The 20,912-nt window shown below is 40.5% G+C and overlaps 1 protein-coding gene across 1 annotated transcript in view; it reads left to right on the forward strand.

Annotated features, from left to right (window-relative positions):
• Positions 1 to 20,379, forward strand: part of LOC121520174 (artemin) — a 32,337-nt gene extending 11,958 nt beyond the window's left edge. The window contains exons 2-4 of the mRNA XM_041803523.1: positions 17,051 to 17,121; positions 18,479 to 18,695; positions 19,269 to 20,379. Coding sequence (XP_041659457.1) covers positions 17,051 to 17,121; positions 18,479 to 18,695; positions 19,269 to 19,780 — 800 coding nt within the window. The 3' untranslated portion in view covers positions 19,781 to 20,379. The remainder of the gene's footprint in view (positions 1 to 17,050; positions 17,122 to 18,478; positions 18,696 to 19,268) is intronic.
• The last annotated feature ends 533 nt before the right edge of the window (positions 20,380 to 20,912 follow it).

The following is a 20,912-nucleotide window of genomic DNA, read 5'->3' on the forward strand; positions in this document are numbered from 1 at the left end:
TTGTTACTTTTAACCCTTTCTGCCTCTTTGTGACACTTTTAACCAATTTCTGCCATTTTTGACTCTGTTTTAGTTACTTATAACCCATTCTAGCCTCTTTTTGCCACTTCTTGTGTTGACATTACTCACGTACCCTTTCACCTTTTACTGCATAAAAGTGCTATTACATTATAAAACATCAATGAGTATCTATGTAAGGTTTAACATTGTATGTTTTACTGGCATTTAAGTTCAAGAACTTTGTTGACATGGACTTATGCAAAAACAATACTAGCATAACTAGTTACACTTAGCTGTGAGGTTTTTGTTAAGCTGCTACTCTTCGGATTATTGACCGTTAAAAATCAGAGCTTGAATTGAAAAAATATTGAACATTTTAGTCACCTTACCTTCCTACAATCTTTTGTCACAGAAACATTAAAGGTGTATTTGTGCATCTAGAGAGTGTGCTGCTGGCTGTCACCAGGCCTGCCCACAGAAATGTCTGGGTCCTTAACAAACCCAGAGAATGGGCCAGCTGTGATTTATTGATGACATCAATACATGTATGTTGGATTAGCAGAAATTGTGCTAGCTTCTTTGCTGACAATTACTTCATTTTGAAGCTGAAAAATATTTGGAAATATTATTGGGTTTTAATGTTAAAATTGTTATTTTTTTGTGCACTTTTAAACTGCTTTTCACCACTTTAACCATCCATTTTTTGCCACCTCTTTTGCCATTTTCAACTTCTCGACCCTTCTAATCATATTTGCCGCTTTTTGCCTTTTTATATTTTTAACGCACTTTAGCCTCTTCTTTTTGCCCATTTGTAACCGTTTTTGCAACTTTTCACCAGTTTTTGTATCTTTTCACAATTACTTGATTACCTTTCATTAAAGATCTCTCATTTTTTTCTAATATACTTTCTGTCATCCTGACATTTGTGCACATCATTGCTTAGCTATGCAGTCTGACATGACTTTCTAAATGGTTAAGTTCAGTGGGCCCATCCCCACTGTTAACAATACCACAAAGGATGATCCTGTTTTATGAAAAGGGGTTTACATTTTTAAAAAGGCTATATTTCTTCTACAGCAAAAAACAATAAAATATAATAAATGTGATCTAAATAAATGTGTTTAACAGACAGAAACAAGAAGAAGGAGATAGAAACTGGAGATTGTTGTGTGTCTTTTACATCATCCTCTTCACCCATCACCATTTTTTCCGTCCATCCTCTTTTCGGCCTCTTAAGCGCAGCCGTCCTCACAAACACCGGAAAGTGAAACCCTACTCTCTGATCATCGCTCCAATGCAGCTAAAATGTGTTCCCATTTAAGGTGAGGCTCACCCAAGCGCTCTCTGTGTGGCTTCCTTTTAAAACCAACTTAATCAGGCAGGAATTTGGGTTATTAGGGTCAGGGACACGAGGAAACCGCCTCTGTGAGAGACGGAGTGAAGAAGAGCGAGACGGTGAGGACACACAGATGTGTCGCGTCAGGAGGCCGTCTTTATCTCATGGGAAAACGCACGCTGTGAAGGAGGATGTTGTCCTGTTTAATTTAGCCGATTGGGTCACAAGACACATATACGTCTGTTACATTGTGGATTTCCGTATGGCTAATTGGTGCTAACTGCACATTAGCTAAACTTTCCAGTGACCCTGCACTCTTAATCTTGCAGAGTCTGTGGTACATCGCTGTACAGCTGATGTGGAAAATCTTACAGCAGGTTCATTACATTCCCCTGTTTTCCCTAAAAATACTTTTAAGTCACAGCTGATGCAGGTCTGTGCATAGAGAATAAAAGATAATTGTGGTTTAACTGTGTTTTTTTAAGAGCTGCAGTTATTGTTTTCTTTTTTTTGGCTAACAAAGAACAAGCTGTAAATACATCTGTAACTGAGCTGGAGTAGCAAATATGTTATGAATCAACCTTTACACTTTTTTAGCGCAAGTACCAGATCTGTTTGGGGTCCAGCTAGTAATGTTACACAGTTTGATTGGCTGTATATTGGTATGTACTGGTGTGATTGACTTAAGTTTTTTGGCCAGCTATGCCTTAATATACAAGGCGTTTGATTGGGTGTGATGAGATCTCATGCCACAAGATTGAGAAAAATGTCTTGCAAGATTAACAGGCTGCATAGATGCAGAGCAGCATCTGCCATGTAAAGGTCCAGTCGAAGTGGAAAGTGCCCTGTTACTGCTCCTGACACTTTTAAATCTTTGTATGGCAGTTTACAAAGGAACAGCACAGCTGATCCTGGATTCACCACTGACAAGTGCATGAATATTTTGATAAATGCATGCTGAGTCACAGCTACCCAAGGCTTTCTCAACCAGGGGCACCTTCAAAATGCTTTAAAATCGACCAAAAATCCCTGTGAATATGCAGATCATTCAGCTATTCCTGGCATAAAGAACCAAAACTGTCTTGTCTACCTTTTCCCATCAGGGTCAGCAAATAATTACCTCAGCAGGTGGGCCAAAATGCATCAGTGTGTTTTTATTATCTACACAACCATTCTGTGAAAATTACGACATTTAAATTGTTTTAAGAGATTGCTTTAGAGATTTATCTCAGTCCTATTATAACATGAGTCTCTCAGCAGTCATAGGAATGTAGAATGTTAATATTTTTATCAGTACATTTGGACTGGGATGACTTGAGGTTTTTTACATTTTTAAAGGGTGCCTTGACAGAAAAAATGTTAAGAAACCCTGGGTTAGACAAGACAAACTATATGTAAGCAGAGATTTTTAGTGCAAGAGGATTGATAGTTAAAAATTTTCAGAATTGGCCCGCAATCTTTTTACTTTTGAATTTTTAAAAGACAGATTTGCCGGATGTTGAGTGTTTTTTGTCGTATCGTCACGCGTCTTTTTATGCATAACGCATATCCTTCTTCAAACCAAAAAGGACAAGTTAAAAAATAAATCAACCCATGTAAGTGTGTGCCCCTAAAGGTTTTAACTATTCTGACCAAAATCATTTTTTGAAACAGGCTGTGAATTTGTTTATTTCCGGTGTAAAAATTGACATTTTAACCATTCGTGTGTATGTGACTTCTGGTGCTCCTGCAGCTAGCCTCTAGTGGACACTAGAGGAACTGCAGGTTTTTTTTGCACTTCCACATTGTCATTGGTTTTGTGTACAAAATGAGTCCTGTAAATAAACACCAACAAAAACACCATCAATAGACACAGATACTAACTAATTCTTTGCTTGCATGTTATTAAAAGCTGATCTCGATTTTAGCTTTATTTTGAAAAGAAAGAGCAGTTTAAAATGTAGTTTTTATCTCTAAATGATCTTATTGGAACAGTATATGTAATAAGATTTTTGTTTGCTTAAATTCATTTTCTCATCTGAAATGTTATTTTAGCATTTTTAGCTAGGTGTTAGTCCTACAACAAGACAACTACAGATATTATGTATTCCTTTCATTGCAGGGATGACACTCTGGTATTTTTGTTTCCCTCCCACTGTGGAGATGGGGACTAACTGAACCAATAACTGTCTAATGAACTTTTACTGACAGATTGATTTACAATCATACGCTGAGAAGAAGCTTTAACTGAGGGCCTGACAGTAATGACGTAAATGCTCAATTTAACGAACAAGTAGTGATTAGCCAGGCATGCAGCAGAGCAGCGATGTGTCTACATGACAGGAGATTGTTCTGCATATCTGAAACCAGTTTAAGGGACTGTTAAAGATACGTGAGCTGTTAAATCAACATACTTGTTAAAGACTGCTGTTATATGTTGTGCTTGTGACTCCATTTCTGGGGTAATACATCAATACAGCAGAGAAAATGCTTCAGAGGGAGAATGTGTTTGGTTTAACAGAGCCTGGCGTCTTTAGTAGCTGAGATAATGACATCAGTTCTTTCTCACTCCATCTGTGTTGAAATAGAGACTTCAGAGTTGCAGTTTGGGGTTTAACTGCTGGTCACAGATGACACTTTTATGCCCCATGAAAATGCATGAGTTTATTGTGAACCACTGATCTTGCTTCTTTAATAGCCTGCTGTAACCCTTTGCAGCACCTTTGGCATCCTGAACCTGCATGTGCACGGGTGTTAATCCAGAACTGGTACACTTTAAACACTTACTAAAGTGGCTAATTTATCCCACTGAAGAACCATTAGACACGTTTCTCAGGAGCGTCTCTCTTTGGTGTGTAAAAAACACTGCAGGGTCAGTAAAGTAAATCACTAATCACTTAGATTTATCACAAGGCAATCAATGAGTTTTCCCCTAATAGGTTGTTTAATGAGGTCCAGGCTGTGCTGTTTAACCCTACAGCCAAGTTTAAAATAGGTGCTTGTCTGTTCAGTGTGCCGGCCCTTAAAAACAGGAAAAGCACCAAGGGATGCTACTTCTGGCTACATCCTTTTCATCTTTTATTTCACTTTCTCAGTTTTTGCCAATTGAGGGGCCTTGATTTATAAGCACATCACGGAAATGCTATAATGTTAAAACTATAACAATCTAAAGATGCCTGCTAGTAGAGATTTTACACCATCAGTACCAAAGTGGAGCCTTGTTTTTCGTGAGTGTGAAGCTGGAGATCTACTTGATGTCAGGCCTTCTTGCAGAGTTGGCTGGGCCCCTGAAAAACCCAGAGAATGGGCCACTTTTTCCTTTTTTTAGCCCATTTTCCCTCCACTTTTAACTCTTTATGCCACTTTATAACCTGTTCTTACTACTCTATCTGGCCATTTGTGCAACTTTTTTTGTCACTTTTAACCAATTTTTCAAAAGTTTTTTCAGTTTTTTCCTCTTTCACCTATTTTTTTCCAATATTTGCCCATTTTTGCCACTGTTAAACAAATTTTCACCAATTTGTAACCACTTTTCATCATATAACACCCATTTTTGTCACACATTTTTGCTCCTTTTAACCCCTTTTCACTACTTAATCACTTTTAACCCCTTTTTACTAATCTATCTGGCTATTTTTGCAACTTTTTTTAGATGTACTTTTGGGGGCTTTTGTGCCTTTATTGATAGAGGAGGATCGTGGCTAGAGTCAGAAACAGGAACAAGAGAGCGCAGAGAGACATGCAGGAAAGGGCCACAGGCCGGATTTGAACCCAGGCCGCCCATGTACATGGGGCGTGTCTTGAACCACTAGCCATCTACACACCAATTTTTTGGTCATTCTTAACCAATTTCTTCAAAATTTCCCCCTATTTTTGCCAGACTTTGCCCATTTTTGCCTATGTTAAACTAAATTTTAGGCATTTTTAAACGCCTTTAAGCATTTTAGACCCATTTTTGTAACCCATTTTTGCCCGTTTTTAAGCTCTTTTACTACTTTATCAGTTTTAACCCCTTTTTACTGTTCTTGTTTTGCATATTTGTCTGTTTAACCCATTTTTGCCACTCTACCCATTTTTGCAGCTGTTCAAAAAATTGTTTTTGCCATGTTTTAAACACTTTTCACTTTTTTTTAATCCATTTTTTTTCCACCTTTAACCCCACTTTTCTACTTTATCACTTTTTAACCCTTTCTACTAACTTATCTAGCCTTTTTTGCCACTTTTAACCTGGAGACGGACACATTTAAACATGTTTATGCAGCACTGGCAACCACATCCAACAAATAACAGCAAACAAACCATGAACTCCAACACCAACGTGTGACACATCTCCTGTGTTATCTTGATAAATATGAGCATGGAGAAATACTTTAAAGAGAGCTTACTTGAATCAGAGATTGTGGAGCAGGTGTATCATCACATCCAGGCATGTCTAATATGTTTCCTTGTGAGTGTGTTTCAACACTTTTTCACTTTTTCTTGCACTTACAAAGAAAAAACAGTCATGAGCCTGAGTCTTTTAGCGTGTGTGTTTGAGAGCAAACACCGTCTCCTCTTCAGCGTTGTGGCAGAGTGAGGGTATGTGTTACACAGAAGAAGTGATGTAATGGGGGATGTGGATGACGGGGGCAGCCTGAAGCAAAAGGCGCAACAATTTGAATTTGATTCGAAATCTGAACATAATTATGATTTTTTTCATGGTTCAGTTTGAAAACCATTACACCCAGAAAGTCTTCTGAGAGGCATCAGGATAATTGGAGCAACAGTGTAGCATGTAAATCAACACAGACATGCAGACACACCGCTAGTTATAGTAATAAGATACACCAGGAGAGTTACATCTGTGCACAGAGGAAAATGTTGGACAAATCAGTGCAGATGGTACTGATCTGACCACCAGTCATCAGTCTGAGCTACTCTGTTGTTTATAATTGTTTATAATTGTTTTTATAAAGACTTTGGAGCTCAGAATTTTTACAATATTTACCATTTCCATGTTTATAGTTTACATCCCACACATCAGGTTGCTGGGTTCATCTTTAGTTCTCCCTTGTGCCCTCTTGTGGATTTCTCCAGTAACATACATTGCATAAAGGCAAGTATATCTCTGGTCTGGGTCCAGTGTTGGCTATGAATTCAGTTTTATTTTGGTGGTGAATAAAGAAAAGCAAAGTGTTAACCAAAGAGACCAAAGAGTTCATAAAGTCTGTGCAAGATTATAAAGTGATGTGTCTGTTTTCTGCATCGGTCTGCTTGTTTTGGATAGTTGAATCAAACCCAGCTCACCCTGTCGATGTTCTCTGTCAGCCAGAGTTTCCCTCCCTGCACGTTGCTCTCTCTTGAGATTTTCTGTCTCTTTTGGGCCTGGAAGAATCTCAGACACCTCCAGGCTTAGATGTTGTCAGCCGTTTAATAAAACCTCCTGGTGGGAGAAACACACAGAGAGGTGAGGTCATACAGATTCACTCCTCTCTTCACCATCCTCCTCCAAGCTGTGTAGTGTCCACACCTCTGATTACTCCAGCTCCCCGTGTGTGTCCTGAAACTGTGTGGGAAATTAATGAACATCGGCTTCATCACGGCTGTTTTTGTGGCAGTGAGGGGATTATCAGAAAAGTAGCGACAGTCAGAACAGCCTGTGTCAGCGTGAGCACATGTGTGTGTGTTTTGTGTTGGGGGGCCTCTCCACCTATCTGAACCCAAGCATGGGACCTGCTATCTGTTTCTCATTTCGCCGGCGCTTTGCGGTTTTCCAGCAGTGACAGGCCTCAGAGTGGAAACTGGCACTAACGAGCAATTACATCCTGCCTGCCTGCCAGGGATTATGGGATTACAGAGTGATCGGGCTTCAGTCTGCGCTCTTTCTTCACTTTTTTTGCATTCCCTCGCTTCCCCGAGTTCACCTTATCTTTTCTTTTCTCCCATTCAGAAGTTCAATTAGGTTTATCTCATTTTCTTTCACCTGGGCCGTTACCCATTCTCTGTTTTTAAATCACCTTACTTTCATCATAGGCATTTCTTTTGTCTCTTTGGCACGCACACTTAAGACATAACTGCTGAAGAGTGAAATTGTTTCAGTTGGAGAGGGGAAGAGAGCACTTTTAAGACAAGAAGAAGATATTTAACATGTAAGAACTTTTGGATGAATCATGAAGGAACAGGAGGAAAGGGTAATAAGCAGAAACACAACTCCTGGCCATCATGCTAATGTTCATAAATGTTGCATTAAAGCTCCTATGAGGATTTATCTTTATACTTAAAAAACAGTCTAAAGTTAGCACTGATGTCTATGTATGACCCAGAAAAGAAAACCAGACCACAAACAACAAAAATGATTGTTTCTACACTATAATATCTTTTAGGTCTTAAACTGCTGCCAGGGGTAGGTGTCAAAAATTTAATTAATGTCATGCTGCAAACTGCGTGATGTTCTCTTTTTTAAATTTTCAATGACACTGATTTAGATTAGGCATACATTTGACTGATTTTTGCCTAAAACACAACATATACAGTACTATGCAGAAGTTTTAGGCATGTTTGGGCCAAACACTGAGACTGAATTAAGGTGCAGAAGTGGCAAATAAGCTGGCACCATCATGCTCAGGATGTCCTTGCATATTACCAGGGGCATTGGAAAATAATCTGTTAAAAAAAAAAATTCAATGTCTGCACCTTTAGGGCAGAGTAAGGGGTGGATGTGGCGAGTAAGCATGGCCTATAGGTACCATCTAACAGGCAGCCTGTCTATTTTATTTTTAGAATAAATCAATAGCCAAAAGAAAAGCTTGTTCATCAAAGATAAGAAAGAACAAGGAAATCAGCTGAAAGCTTGCTGTGCTAAACATCAATTAAAAAACAATGTTGCTCATGTGGATTGTCAAGGCTTTGATTTAATGTTAAATACAAGGTCAGATCTGATTGGACACATCCAGATTTAAGCTGCAAAGCGATTCCACACTGAGTTGAAACTTGCATACACAAGCTCAGACCTGGCGTGGGATTCGACTCTTTCATACATCTTACTCTAAAATTTTTGGTGTACGTACATTTGATAAATGAGGGCCAGTGACTCTGGGTGGGTAGTTGGGCTGCCACAAGCCCCTGGTCGTACAGTGCATGTCTCAAGGGCCTGAAAATCACAGGCAGTCTCTGGGTGTATTACCAAGGTTGAAAAGGCCAGGACAAAGAGATGCTGTCGAGCTTGACCTTGGCTGCCCATACTGCCCCTCCCCAGATCGGGGTTTAGGCACATAGGGCCCCGTGAATAATCTTTAGCTCCTTAAAACGCATGCCTCATCTGGGGCTTACGTGCCTTTTTAAGGTATTCAGTTTTCAGACAGCACAGTTATTGGTTATGAAGAAGGGCTGGGGTAGTTTCTGTGGTAGTGTGACAGGTAGAAATCTTAAAAGCAAGAAAAGGTCCAGTGACTTTCACCTTTGACATCCATAATTTAATCTTTTTTTTTTTTTCTTAAGGTTTATTTTGGGCATTTTTGGGCCTTTAAATGATAGAGGAGCATAGTGGATAGAGTTGGAAACAGGGACGAGAGTGGGGGAGAGACATGCAGCAAGGGGCCTCAGGCTGGACTCGAACCTGGGCCATCCGCGAACATGGGGCGCGCCTTAACCACTCGGCCACCTGCACCCCTCAATAATTTAATCTTGAGTGGAAGAAAACATTTATGTCAGTGTAAAGAAGTATCCTCTAAGCATTCTTGTAATATTGTATCAAAAACAAGGGATAAACATAAGGCTTAATGGTTTTGACTTTGAATGTCTCATCTGTTCATCCTTGAATCAGCAAAGATATCCTCATATCCTTCAAATCCTCCTTCAGATATCATGTTCCTAAGCCAGGGATGAACATGAAGCTCAGTGATCTTAAACTTTAACTTATGACCCCCAAACTCAGTTCATCCTCAAGTTTGACAAAAGTCCCTCAAAGTGTTCTTGGCAGAAGGTGTCTTCAAGCAAGGGATGAACATGAGGCCGAATGACTTTGACCTCCAAAATCTTTTCAGTTCATCCTTGAATAGGTGAAGATAATTTTGCTAAGTTTGAAGAAAATCCCTCAAAAAATTCTTGAGATACTGTGTTCACAAACAAGAGATGAACATGAAGCCCAATGACCTTGACCTTTGACCTAAATCTACCAACATCTTAAATGTTCATGCTTCAGAGTGGACATTTGTGCAAAGTTTGAAGGAAATTCTTCAAAGTGTTCTCGATACTGTGTTTATAAGAATGGCCTGGATGGACTGACTTGATGATCTGAAAACATTATGACTCCAGCCTTGGCTGTCGCCTGCACTGAAGAATAAAAAGTCAGAGTTTTGACTTTACATCACCACCAGAAGCCTCTTGTTTGAGATATTTCTGAACAGATCTTAACTCCATCCACAGAGCCTGTGATTCAGGATTAAAGCACTGATACAAAACAAGGTTTCACACTGCATATATGCAGAGCTCTTTGGGGCACATGTGAACAGAGCAGATATCATCATGCTACGTTTTGCAGGACCTCCGCAGATTTCTCAGTGTCTGGTAGTGATCAGACGGCTCTCCTGGTGTTCTGCCTCTCCCTCCTGCATCTCCTCTTACACTGCAGGTGTCTTTTATTGAGCCAGCAGTGATTTACTGTACTCTTGTTTTCCTCCTCGCTCCTGCAATCAGGCACAGCGGTAGTGACAGGTTAAAGCTGGAGGTCAGAACATTTCTCGTACAAGCGCATGAGCGTGCACAGCAGAGAGCAGTGTGTCTCTAATAGGAGGTCATTATCAGAGAGGGTTGGCTTTTTAGAGCGAGGTAACACAGGAGAGCTTTGAGATTTCTTTTTTTACAGGGTGAGAGGTTTATGGAGGCTCTGTGGGCAGAGCTCGCGTCTGAGGGTGTAATAGAATACAGTAGGAACCAAGACCACTAATCAGAAACACATTAATGCTGCAGCTTTTCTGAAGAAAAATAGGACCAAATCAGAAATTAGGGAAGAAGGACTGAAATCTTTAGAAGTAATAGATGTGGAATTAAAGCATTACTCCATACAGCCTCACAGAGAAGCTGAGAAACAAGTGTTTGAACTATGAATGCACCCAGAATAAATGTAACAGGAGTGTTGTAAAACTCAGATTTAAAGCTCTTTGGCTGAGCCCTGATTCAAGTTTGGAGAAAGAAAACATCTCATTTCTTCTTCTGCATTATTGTAGTCTACGTTAAAAATAAGTGAATTTAACAGATAAAACACATTTAGATATGATTTTGGTCATCAAATCTATGGACATTCCACTCATTTCCAGCATTTATTTCCCCTTTGCTGTCAGCTAGGTTAGTTAGCCTCCAGCAGGTAAAAACTACTGCATCTAGGATTTTTTTCTCCATGAATATATGATAAGATGTAATTTCATAACTTAACTGATACCTCAAACATGTTTTTATTTACCCTAAAGAATATAATGTAGGTGTGTTTGCTGAAGCTAACGATAACCAACAAACTAGCTTATATATCTAAAAAGTCAGCAGTTTTCTGCCCCCCAGGCCATGTTTTAAGAAATGTGACTGACATTAGACCAAGATGTAGCCAACAGGTTTGGATAAGTGGTTCTCAATCCGCCATTTTCAGTGGGCCACTTTACTTTTCCATGCCTGGGAAAACCAATGCTAACATTACAAAGCAGATGGATGTGCTAGACCCCATGTCTGTAGGGTGGCTGTTTCCACAGCAACAAAAAGGAGGACATTTTGCAGCCCTTAGTGAAGCAAGAATAATCGCACCAAATAGGACTCTTGTATATTCCCCACTACACTCACTTAACAATACTTTAAAGTATCTTAAAATAACTAAAGGATATATTACTACAATAATAAGAAATACAAAGTCTTTGCAATTTAGCCTGAGTTAGTCGCATATAAAAGGCACAGTTCTTGGTTAGTAAAATTATCATTGATTTTAATGATCAGATTGCTTGTTGCAATAATAAGGTTTTTATTTTAATTTCCATTTGTTTAAAAAAGTGATCACTATGGGTTAATTATTTTCATCATAACATTAATCCTACTTTATTAGCTATCTGTTTTATTGGGGTCTTCTCCTCAAATAAAACTAATATAAACCAGTTGATCTTGCCCCCTTACACCCCCTCACACACACCCCTGCACCCCTCCCCTTCCCTCACACACAGCAGCTCATCCGTTTTGCTTCTTTCTCTTCCTCTCTCTGTTTCTGCTTCAGGGAAATCGTCTCTAGTTGAATCATTTTAAAATATACATTGTCTTTATTTGTTTTCACCTGCGATCTGGTTTTTAAAACAGCTGATCTGCGGGAGGAAGTGTGACAATGTCAATTAATTCCTGATCAGAACCAGCGCGGGAACTTCACGGAATCCTATCATAAATTCACAAAGTAAACGATGGAAGAAGTTGACGTTTGACAAGAGAGGTTGCAGAATAATGGGTGAATTTATGGGACAGACGTGATGAAAGTTTCTGTGCAGCTATCAGGAGAGGAAGAGAGAGAGCCAATCAGACCAATCAGTGTCATTTGAAGAAGACGAGGTGGTAGCTACAGGGTTAAGCTGTACAAGAAACTGACAGCAATGGCTGCCACTGGTGTAGCAACTAGCTTGGGTGTAGCTCTAGTACAGTGGCAGTTTATCTTCTCCTGACCTACTTTGGCATGAATTTTCGGTCATTACAGGTGGCGTTAAGCTGTACAGTTTACAATGGCTCCTACCACTGTAGCTATTAGCTCGGATGTAGCCGTTAAAAACGGCAGTTTAATCTGACCTTGACCACATTTTTTTTATTAGAACAAGATCACAAAGCCACTCTGAAAGCTTCTCATGGCAGGGAAGATGTCTTTGTACGTCTCTGATAGGCCTTTACATGAGTTTTAGCCACCAACAAGCTCCACTTTTTAGAAACTACAGCAGCGCTTGCCTTTATAGCTCATTGGAGTTGCACATGTCTAGTACCTGATTTTTTCTTGTTGCTCTGATTGGCCCATCATGAATGTGACAGAACATTTGTCTAATCACCTTTCAAAGAATTTTTGAAAAGTCCTGCCCTTCTCAAACACTTATTATTTCTCAATAATAATAAGAACCCAATAACAGCACTTTTTTCACACACTTTAGCTCCAAATTGAGGTAACTGTTAGCCAGGATGCTAGCACCATTTCTATGGGTCCAACCCACAAATATCAACATCATCAATAAATCAGAGCTGAGGAGGGCCCACTCTCTGGGTTTGTCATGGGCCCGGCTAATTCAGTCAGCAGGCTGGGACCTTCTTGGTAAGCTGATGTTTCTTGCCCTGGTCTCTGTTCAAAAACTGATTCTCTCTTCCTCATAAAAACCCCCCTAACAAAAATCCACATCCAGCCCCTGAAAGCACTCGCCTGGTATTTGTATTAGCAGTTCACAACAGCAGAAGAAGCCCCATAGATAGTGGCTGACTCTGGTTTCATGGGCTGTACTTGCTTGAGGAAAGCTACTCCACTAAAATAACTGTGAACAACAAAATGAGCACAAAGGCACAACAGTGCAAATGAAAGGTGACAGAAGTGGGCTCTCACTGCTGCAAACATGCAGCCTGATGGACAAACCAAATGCTTTAATCAGCCAAACAAGGAAGGAACACATGCCCCGCCTTTCTGAACACACACAGAGATCAGGGGATGGTGGATCTGAAAGCGAACGCACACACAACATCAGTGGGCTTGTGTCAGTCTGGAGTACTTCAAGGACCTGTGTCCTGCTCCTTCTCCTCCTCCTGGACTCCCCCACCCACCTCATCCCTGAAAAAGGCTGCAGGCGCTGCGCTGTAAACAGCTCCGGAGCACTGGGATGAAATGAACCAGCAGACAGGCCTGTGTGGACTCCCTGATCTTAAAGAGGCTAAACACTCCCAGCTGTGGCATTAAGGACTCAGAGTGGCACCTCTCCTGCTGATAGGTTTTTAAATCAGCTCAGAGGGCCGAGGAGTCCGCGCTTTGGTTTTATGTTGCAGCTTGAGTGTGTTCTCTAGAAGAGTGAATTATGCTCTCAGTCTCTCCCACACCTCTGTACTGGTACCTTTGCTTCCCCTTCTACAGTTGAATCACGCAGGATTACATGAATGCAGCAACAGGTCTTATCCTGGCCTGCAATCTGTAACCTTTTGTCAGTCTTCCATCTCACTGCACAGACAGAAGTGCTGAGATTTTTTTTTTTGATGGCTAAATAAACATTGTGTGCTGTAAACGATGAGATCACACGCTCAGATACATTACTATGGGTGTTCAGTGTTGGTTTAGTTCAGAGCCGAGGTTAAACAAAGCATCCTAGAGATCACAGATGTGGTCTCAGAGATGGACGAGATATGGGGGCCGACTCAGAAGATTAAAGTTAAAGATTGGTGCTGAAGAGAGGAGCACGTAAGATGGATAAGTTTGTTTGTAAAAGCTGTTTAATGTACTATAGAAAAATCAAAGTATGGTATTGTGAGTTTTTAAAAGAAGACAAAGAAGAGTTGAGTTTATGAAAGATAGTTTTGGTTTCTGAACCACAGAAATACCAGCTATGGGTTGCACCAGCTATGCTAGCCAAGTTTGAACATAAATTCTAACTTATCATGGAGTTTACAATAAACTGACATCTGAGGTGTTTCACAAGCTGAGACAGTTTCAATGCTAGGCTAAAGTTACAACTTCAATGTTAAACCTGAACCTGTATTATTTTTACAGGTGGCATAACTCAGAGGATGAGGGGGGATTTGGCATTGTACATTTGTTTCCCTTAATAAAATAGTTGTGACGTTTTGAGCTCTACTGCTCTTCACCAGACTGTCTGATGAGATCATTTCTGTCCATCAATAAAGTAGCCTACTGTTGCTTTACCTCATGTTATTGAGGATTTCATCACTTGATGTCTCTGTTGTATTTTATTCTGGCTGTAGAGTACAGGCCAGGGGTCATCAACCACATTTGTACAGTGCCTATAAAAAGTATTCACCCCTTGGATATTTTACCCTTATATTGATGTCATAAATCAAAAATGGTCAGTATTTTGCTTTATTAACAAAAAAAACCCTCTGTAATGTCAAAGTGAAAACAGATTTCTACAAAGTTATGTAAATTAAATAAAAAACATTAAAATAAAAGTGACTGCATAAGTATTCACCGTCTTCAAGTCAGGATGTAGTAGATGTGTCTTTGGCTGAAATCACAGCACTGAGTTGGTGTGGATAGGTCTCAATCATCTTGCACACCAGGATGCTGCAATTTTACTCCATTCTTCTTGCAAAAGTGCTCGAGCTCTGTCAGGTTGTGAAGGGGTAAGGTGTGAAAAGCCCTTTTCAAGTCCAGCCATAAAATCTCTATTGGATTGAGGCTTGGGCTTTGACTGGGCCACTCCAGAACACCACCTTTAAACCACTTTTGTATATTCTTTGGGTCATTGTCTTGCTGGAAAATAAATCTTCTCTCAAACCATAGTCTCCCCTAGTGTTGCTACCTTGCCAAAGTGGGGTTGCTTGCATGCCTCCGTGACTCTGAAGGCTATACCAGAGGGGGTTTATACCCTCAGTGGGTCTAACCAAGCTGGGCAGGTTTCTAGGGTAGAGGCCAGACGAAAAGCAGCACCTGGTCCTCCAGGTTGGTTGTTGGGAGTGGGGCTAACAACTCCACCCCCGTAAAACATCTTACAGTTATAGAAACGCCGACACAGAAACCAAAAGAGAACTTTGTCCTGGTAGAGAAAGGTTCTACAGTCCGAAGAGGAATGACGTCATGTGGTGAAAGCCAGGAGCTGTATTTTTCCGCATTCACGTTACCTTCTACCTTTACAAGCCATCCTGGGTCAGCTGCTGAGAAGCATCCACACCAGTGCTGCCACCAGTGTACTTCACAGTAGGGATGGTGTGTTTGTGCTGATGTGCAGCGTTTGGTGTCTGCTAAACATAGCATCTTGTCCGATGACCAAAAAAAGCACCATTTTGGTCTCATCAGACCAAAGAACTTTCTTCCACTTGACTATAAAGCCTCCCACGTCTTTTGGCAAACTCCAGTCAAGATTTAATGAGTTTTCTTCGGCAGTGGTTTTCTCTTTGCCACTCTCCCATAAAGCTTTGACTGCTGATGAACCCGGACAAACGTTGTATGCAGAGTCTCTCCCATCTCAGCTGTTGAAACTTGAAACTCCTTCAGAGTATCAGAAGTGTCTTGGTGGCCTCACTCACTAGTCCCTTTCTTGCACAGTCATTCAGTTTGTGAGATTTATACATGTGCCATATTTTTTCCATTTCTTGAGGATTTAACTGAACTTCAGGGGATGTGCAGTGCCTTGGAATCTTTTTTCCTCCATCCCCTGACATATACTTTTCAGTGAATTGCTTGGAGTGTTATTTTGTCTTCATGGTGTAATGGTAGCCAGGAATACTCATTTACTAGTGACTGGACCTTCCAGACACAAGTGTCTTTATACTACAATCACTTGAGACACATTCACTGCACTCAGGTGATCCCCATGTCCCTAATTATGAGACTACTAGCACCAGTTGGCCGATCCTCTGTTGAGTTAGGTCAGTAATGTTGAAAGGGGTGAAAATTTATGCAATCACTTATTTTACCTTACATATCTTTATTTAGTTGACATTACTTTGTAGAAATCTGTTTTCACTTTCACATTAAAGAGATTTTTGTTCATCAAAAAAAGCCAAATTACATTGACCATGATTGATTCATGAAATCAATAAAGGGTAAAACATCTAAGGGGGTGAATACTTTTTATAGGCACTGTAAATGGTGTTGCAGCTCCTAGAGTATTAATTCCACAACAATATCAAGGACATAAGCTGAAAAATATGTATCATCATCTTTAAAAACAGCTACCAACTATTTTTTTTCAGCTATGTTTTAAAAATTTAATAACAATTTAACTTTGAATGTCTTGGAACAATCAGAAAAGTAAAATTATATTCAAGTGTTTTTTTTCTTGATAAATTAATATAATGTATGATTGATAGAAATGACAGACTATTATGACCCCACAACTTTTCTTTCAACAATACATTTTTTAATTGATGAAATAGCTGCTGAACATCTAATCTCCTCTCCCACCACTGATGTACGTGATGCTTTGACCTCCTCTGACATTCACATTTGGGTCCCAACAAAAGAGCCTGATGACCTCATGTTCAGAGCTGTGTGACGCTCCATGTCGCAGCTAGCAGTATCCTCCACCCTGCACGTACTATATATAAACATCTGCATCCGTAACACCTCTTATCACCTGTCCTGCATCTCTGTGGTTTTTGTCTGGGACCTCCGCGAAGTGCTCCCACCCTTGCCTGGTCCCCCCGCTTGTACCTCTGCCACAGTTATAACCCCGAAGAATGCCTTTGACAAGTGTATCGCAGATGCTGCCTTTTGTTTCCATGCTGGAGCGGTTTGCATGGATGTATGAACCGACAAGCCAACACTGGCCGCAAGAGCTGGCAGCAAACACTGAAGCAACAACAAACACGGCGTCCTGGTGCATTGAGGACGTGATTTATGTGACATGCCAGCTCACTCAGGGGCCCACGGTGCTGTGTTTTTTCTTACAGTATCTGTACAATTGTGAATGTATAGACATCATATCGCCCGCATGTTGTGCCTTTAGTTTATGTTACCCTTTTCAAAGGGGGTTCTGGGAGGAAGAAAGTTGACAGAGTGAAGCCTTGATCTCATCCTTACATTCCTGTCTTTCTCTTTCTCTCCAGGTGGGACCAGATGGAGAGTTTGGAGGAAGGATAGACACGAGATTGCTTCTGTAATGTCAGCGAAGGCCAAGGTTTGTCAGAAAGAAGGCAGGTTGCCAAAAGAGCACCCTGAAAATGACTCTCCTTCTTCTCTTTCCTTCCCTCCTGTTCCATCTTCTCTTCATTTCCCTATTTTAACTTCTGTGAAATCACCGTCTCTCCAAATAACCCTGCCTTATCATTTTTCATTTGTACTCTAAAGACGGCCATAAACTAGAGGATGAGTTATGTGTGTGTATAAATTGTTAATGTAATCCATCCCACAAGGCTCAGAAATGAGCTTTCCATAAACCGTGTCAGCAGCAAGGCTTTCTTTGCTGAATCATGAGCCGATAGAGGAAGCTTGATCCTGAGCAGCAAAAGGAAAGCAGAGCTATTTGATTGAAGAATTACTGAAGAGTAAGTGAGATCACTTTTGATGAAACAGGCTCAAGACAAAGTGCTGCTGTAGATCGTTTAAAGAGCTCCTAAAGAGCTGCTTTATCTGCTCTCATTTCAACTTTCTCATATTTTCAATCGGTTTTACTTCAGCATGGCAGTTTGTTAAATGAGTTTTGTGAAAAGGGACAAGGCAACCATGAGAGCAAAAGAATATTTTGTTTTACCTTACAGAAAAATTGGAATGTCTAACCAAAAGTGTTTGTGCTGCTAGGGGGACTGACGTATCGATCTCACGTCTGTATGCTTATCAAGAGGCCAGATCAGTGACTGTATACCAGGCGGACAGTGCATCGCCATCTCCTTCAGTTGTACAAAACTGAAGCCAAAAACACCCCTGTGATGGGTTCTAACATATTGTGCCAACATATTGTTTTATGACTGTTTTGTTTGTTTTCTTTCCATTTTCTCTATAATCTGCCCAGCCAGATAGGCTGTTTAATATCTATCTATATATTCCACATTCATCAGGGGAACCTCCAATGCTAACGGTTAGGTAAAAGAAGGACTTTAAAAAAAATCTCAGAAGGTGATTGGACGAACGTATTCAGAACAAGCCAATCAGAGCAACAAGACTAAATGAAGTAGATATCTGCAGCTTCATTACTAACCTGGCCCCTACAGACTACCTTCATTTATGAACAGTAGGGCTAATGGGTTGCTAAAATTCATGCTAGAGCCTAATGGGAGACATGCAAAAACATCTTCAATGCCAAGAGGAGCTTTTTATGTGGCTCTTTGCTCTTGTTTTAAAAAAGAAATGTGGCCGAGGTCAGCAGTTATATAAGCCAAAATACAAAGTTACACAAATCTTGTTATACTTTTAATATATAGTAGCTGTCTTTTTGGATCCCAGTTTACATTTAGTTGACAAGTTTTAGCACACAGCAAAATCAGTCAAATACATTCTTTGTATTTTATCTGGCTAACTTCTCCATCTGCACCCTATAGGTGCTGCTTTGGGTGTTGCTCTCTTTGCTGCCTCTTGTGGAAGGAGCTCACATGAAAGCTGGTGCTGCTGCTGGTGTGGGATCAGTCTCAGGCCGGGCTGTGGGCCTGCTGGGAGGCCAGGAGGAGCGTGAGCTTCCAGTGACGCTGCCTGAAGTGGTGGAGGACGAGGAGCAGGAAGACGACAGTGACCCCTACTCCACTTGGCACGCTCTTTACGGTACTGAAGCTCTTATGAAAGTGTAATTTACAGCACATCTGCTTCAGCACACAGTATTAAAGGGAGAGAGGGTGTGGGCCTGGGGATCTGCTTTGTGTCTCGGTCACAATATGGCTTACAACAAGTTATTTTAGGTTAAAGGTAGAGGGGGGTCATATTTTTTTTTTAGAAAGGAATCAACTCTACTGGAATTAACCAGAGATGGTTCCAGATTATTTTTCTGGTGGATTCAAATAAACCACCATAAGATAAACAAAAGGTGTTCCACAAGGGTCATTTCTGGGCCCAGTCTAATTAACAATTGTATTAATGATAGTGTCTCTCTTACTATAAAGATATCAATATCTATTTCTATGATCTCTATGCGGATGATATTATTATGTTTTTTCTGCTGACTCTGTAATGTTAATTTCTCAGGGACAATAACCTCTGACCTCTTAATGTTATTGGGAAATTGTTTTTGTTGTTTTTACTGACTATTGTACTTTTTAAAAAATGCAGTTTAAAGTTATAGGGCTATTCTGAACAACTTTCATTTTGACTCTGTGCCCTCCTCTGTCCTCTCTATTTTAGACCCCTTTGTGATAGACGAGGTGGATGACCATCCAAGCAGTCGCTGGGCGGGACGCTCTCCCCGCTCCTCTGACCCCTCAGAACCTCAACCCAAGGGGTCACCGAAGAAAAAGAAGAAGAGGAAGAAGAAAGAAAAAGAGGAAGAGGAAGACACAGGAAGAGGGGACAGAAAGGGTAAAGGTAAAAACAGACAGCCGAAGCAGAGCAGCAGAGACTGCCGTGTGGAGAAGAGAGAGATGAGGGTTCGAGACCTGGGTTTGGGCTTTGACTCGGACGAGATTGTTCTCTTTAAGTTCTGTGTCGGCTCATGTCAGTCCTCTAGAACAAACTATGACCTCGCTCTGAGGGCGTTGCTGGAGAATGGGTCACTACCGAGGCGCACCGCCCGCAAAGTCAGCAACCACCCCTGCTGCCGGCCAGACCGGTACGAGCCAGTTTCCTTCATGGATGCTCAGACCACGTGGAGGACTATCCAGTCATTATCAGCTGCCAGCTGCATGTGTATGGGCTGAGGAAGGTGAAGAGGAGGAGGGATGCCCTCTGTCCCCAATGGAGAAGAGAAGAAAGCCTCAAAACGAGGACGGCCAGGAGGGGGTGCTGTTACAAACAGCAGAGGAAGTGATGGAGAACACTTGTTCACCTCTTTTGGGTTGTTTTTGGGCCTGTTGGAAGCCGATGAAGGAGGAGCCTGCTGGGGAAGCATCAGGATTAAAGTCTGGAGTTACTGTTGCATCTTTTATTATTTGACTTTATAACTGGTTATTATCTGAGAACCAGTTTTCCTGCATAAAAGAGACCGTTTCTGTGGACCTGTTTGAGTTGAAAAGGGCACAACCTGAAGACTGAAGGTCAAAGATTTAAAAGGACTGACACTGTGTTCATAAGACTTAAAAAAAAGACCAAAAAGACGTTCACTTTTACTCACAGCGAAGCCAAAACCTCCTGAAGCAATACCATTTATATTCCATGAAAACAGGCATGACACTGTTTCTCTGTTCAGGTGAACTCAGCCAAATAGATGCCATGCATCTTCATGTATTACTGTGTCAAAGTAAAAATATATTTATTTCTGATAAATTATTTATTTATTCTAGCTTGATATGAGAGCTCTTTTTTATTAACTCTATATTGTGGATAAATATCTATTTATTGCCAAGATTAAGACTCCATGTTGAAAGTTACTTCTGCTTACATGCAGTATGTACATTTCTTTTATTCTATTGATGCTGTTTTCATTTATGCAGTGCCTCGTAGACTCCACAAATTCAGGTCAGAATGAGATTTGAAGCAATAAACATCGAAGTAATGGGAGTGGTTTTATAAGGCAAAATAGAAGAAATAAGGTTCTCTTGAACGTGTCATTTAAGAAAGAACTCATCATTGAAGCTCCTGTGAGGAACAAAGCAGAACCTCTGACCTCTATGCTGTTTTCTATGTGAGTTTTACATCAAAAATCCTCCGTAACAGTGAACCATATCTCTTAATGAGTACATTTTTTGTGGAAAATGTAAAAATAAATGTTTTTGGAGAATGCAATAAATCCCGTCGTCTGACACATACACTGTAAATTACTATTTAAAGAAACAGTTGGCCTTTATGCTGATAATCTAGCTTGACTTGGTAGGCATTAATATCATCATCAGG

This window comes from Cheilinus undulatus, linkage group 13 (assembly GCF_018320785.1).
Source record: "Cheilinus undulatus linkage group 13, ASM1832078v1, whole genome shotgun sequence".
NCBI classification, from domain to species: domain Eukaryota; kingdom Metazoa; phylum Chordata; class Actinopteri; order Labriformes; family Labridae; genus Cheilinus; species Cheilinus undulatus.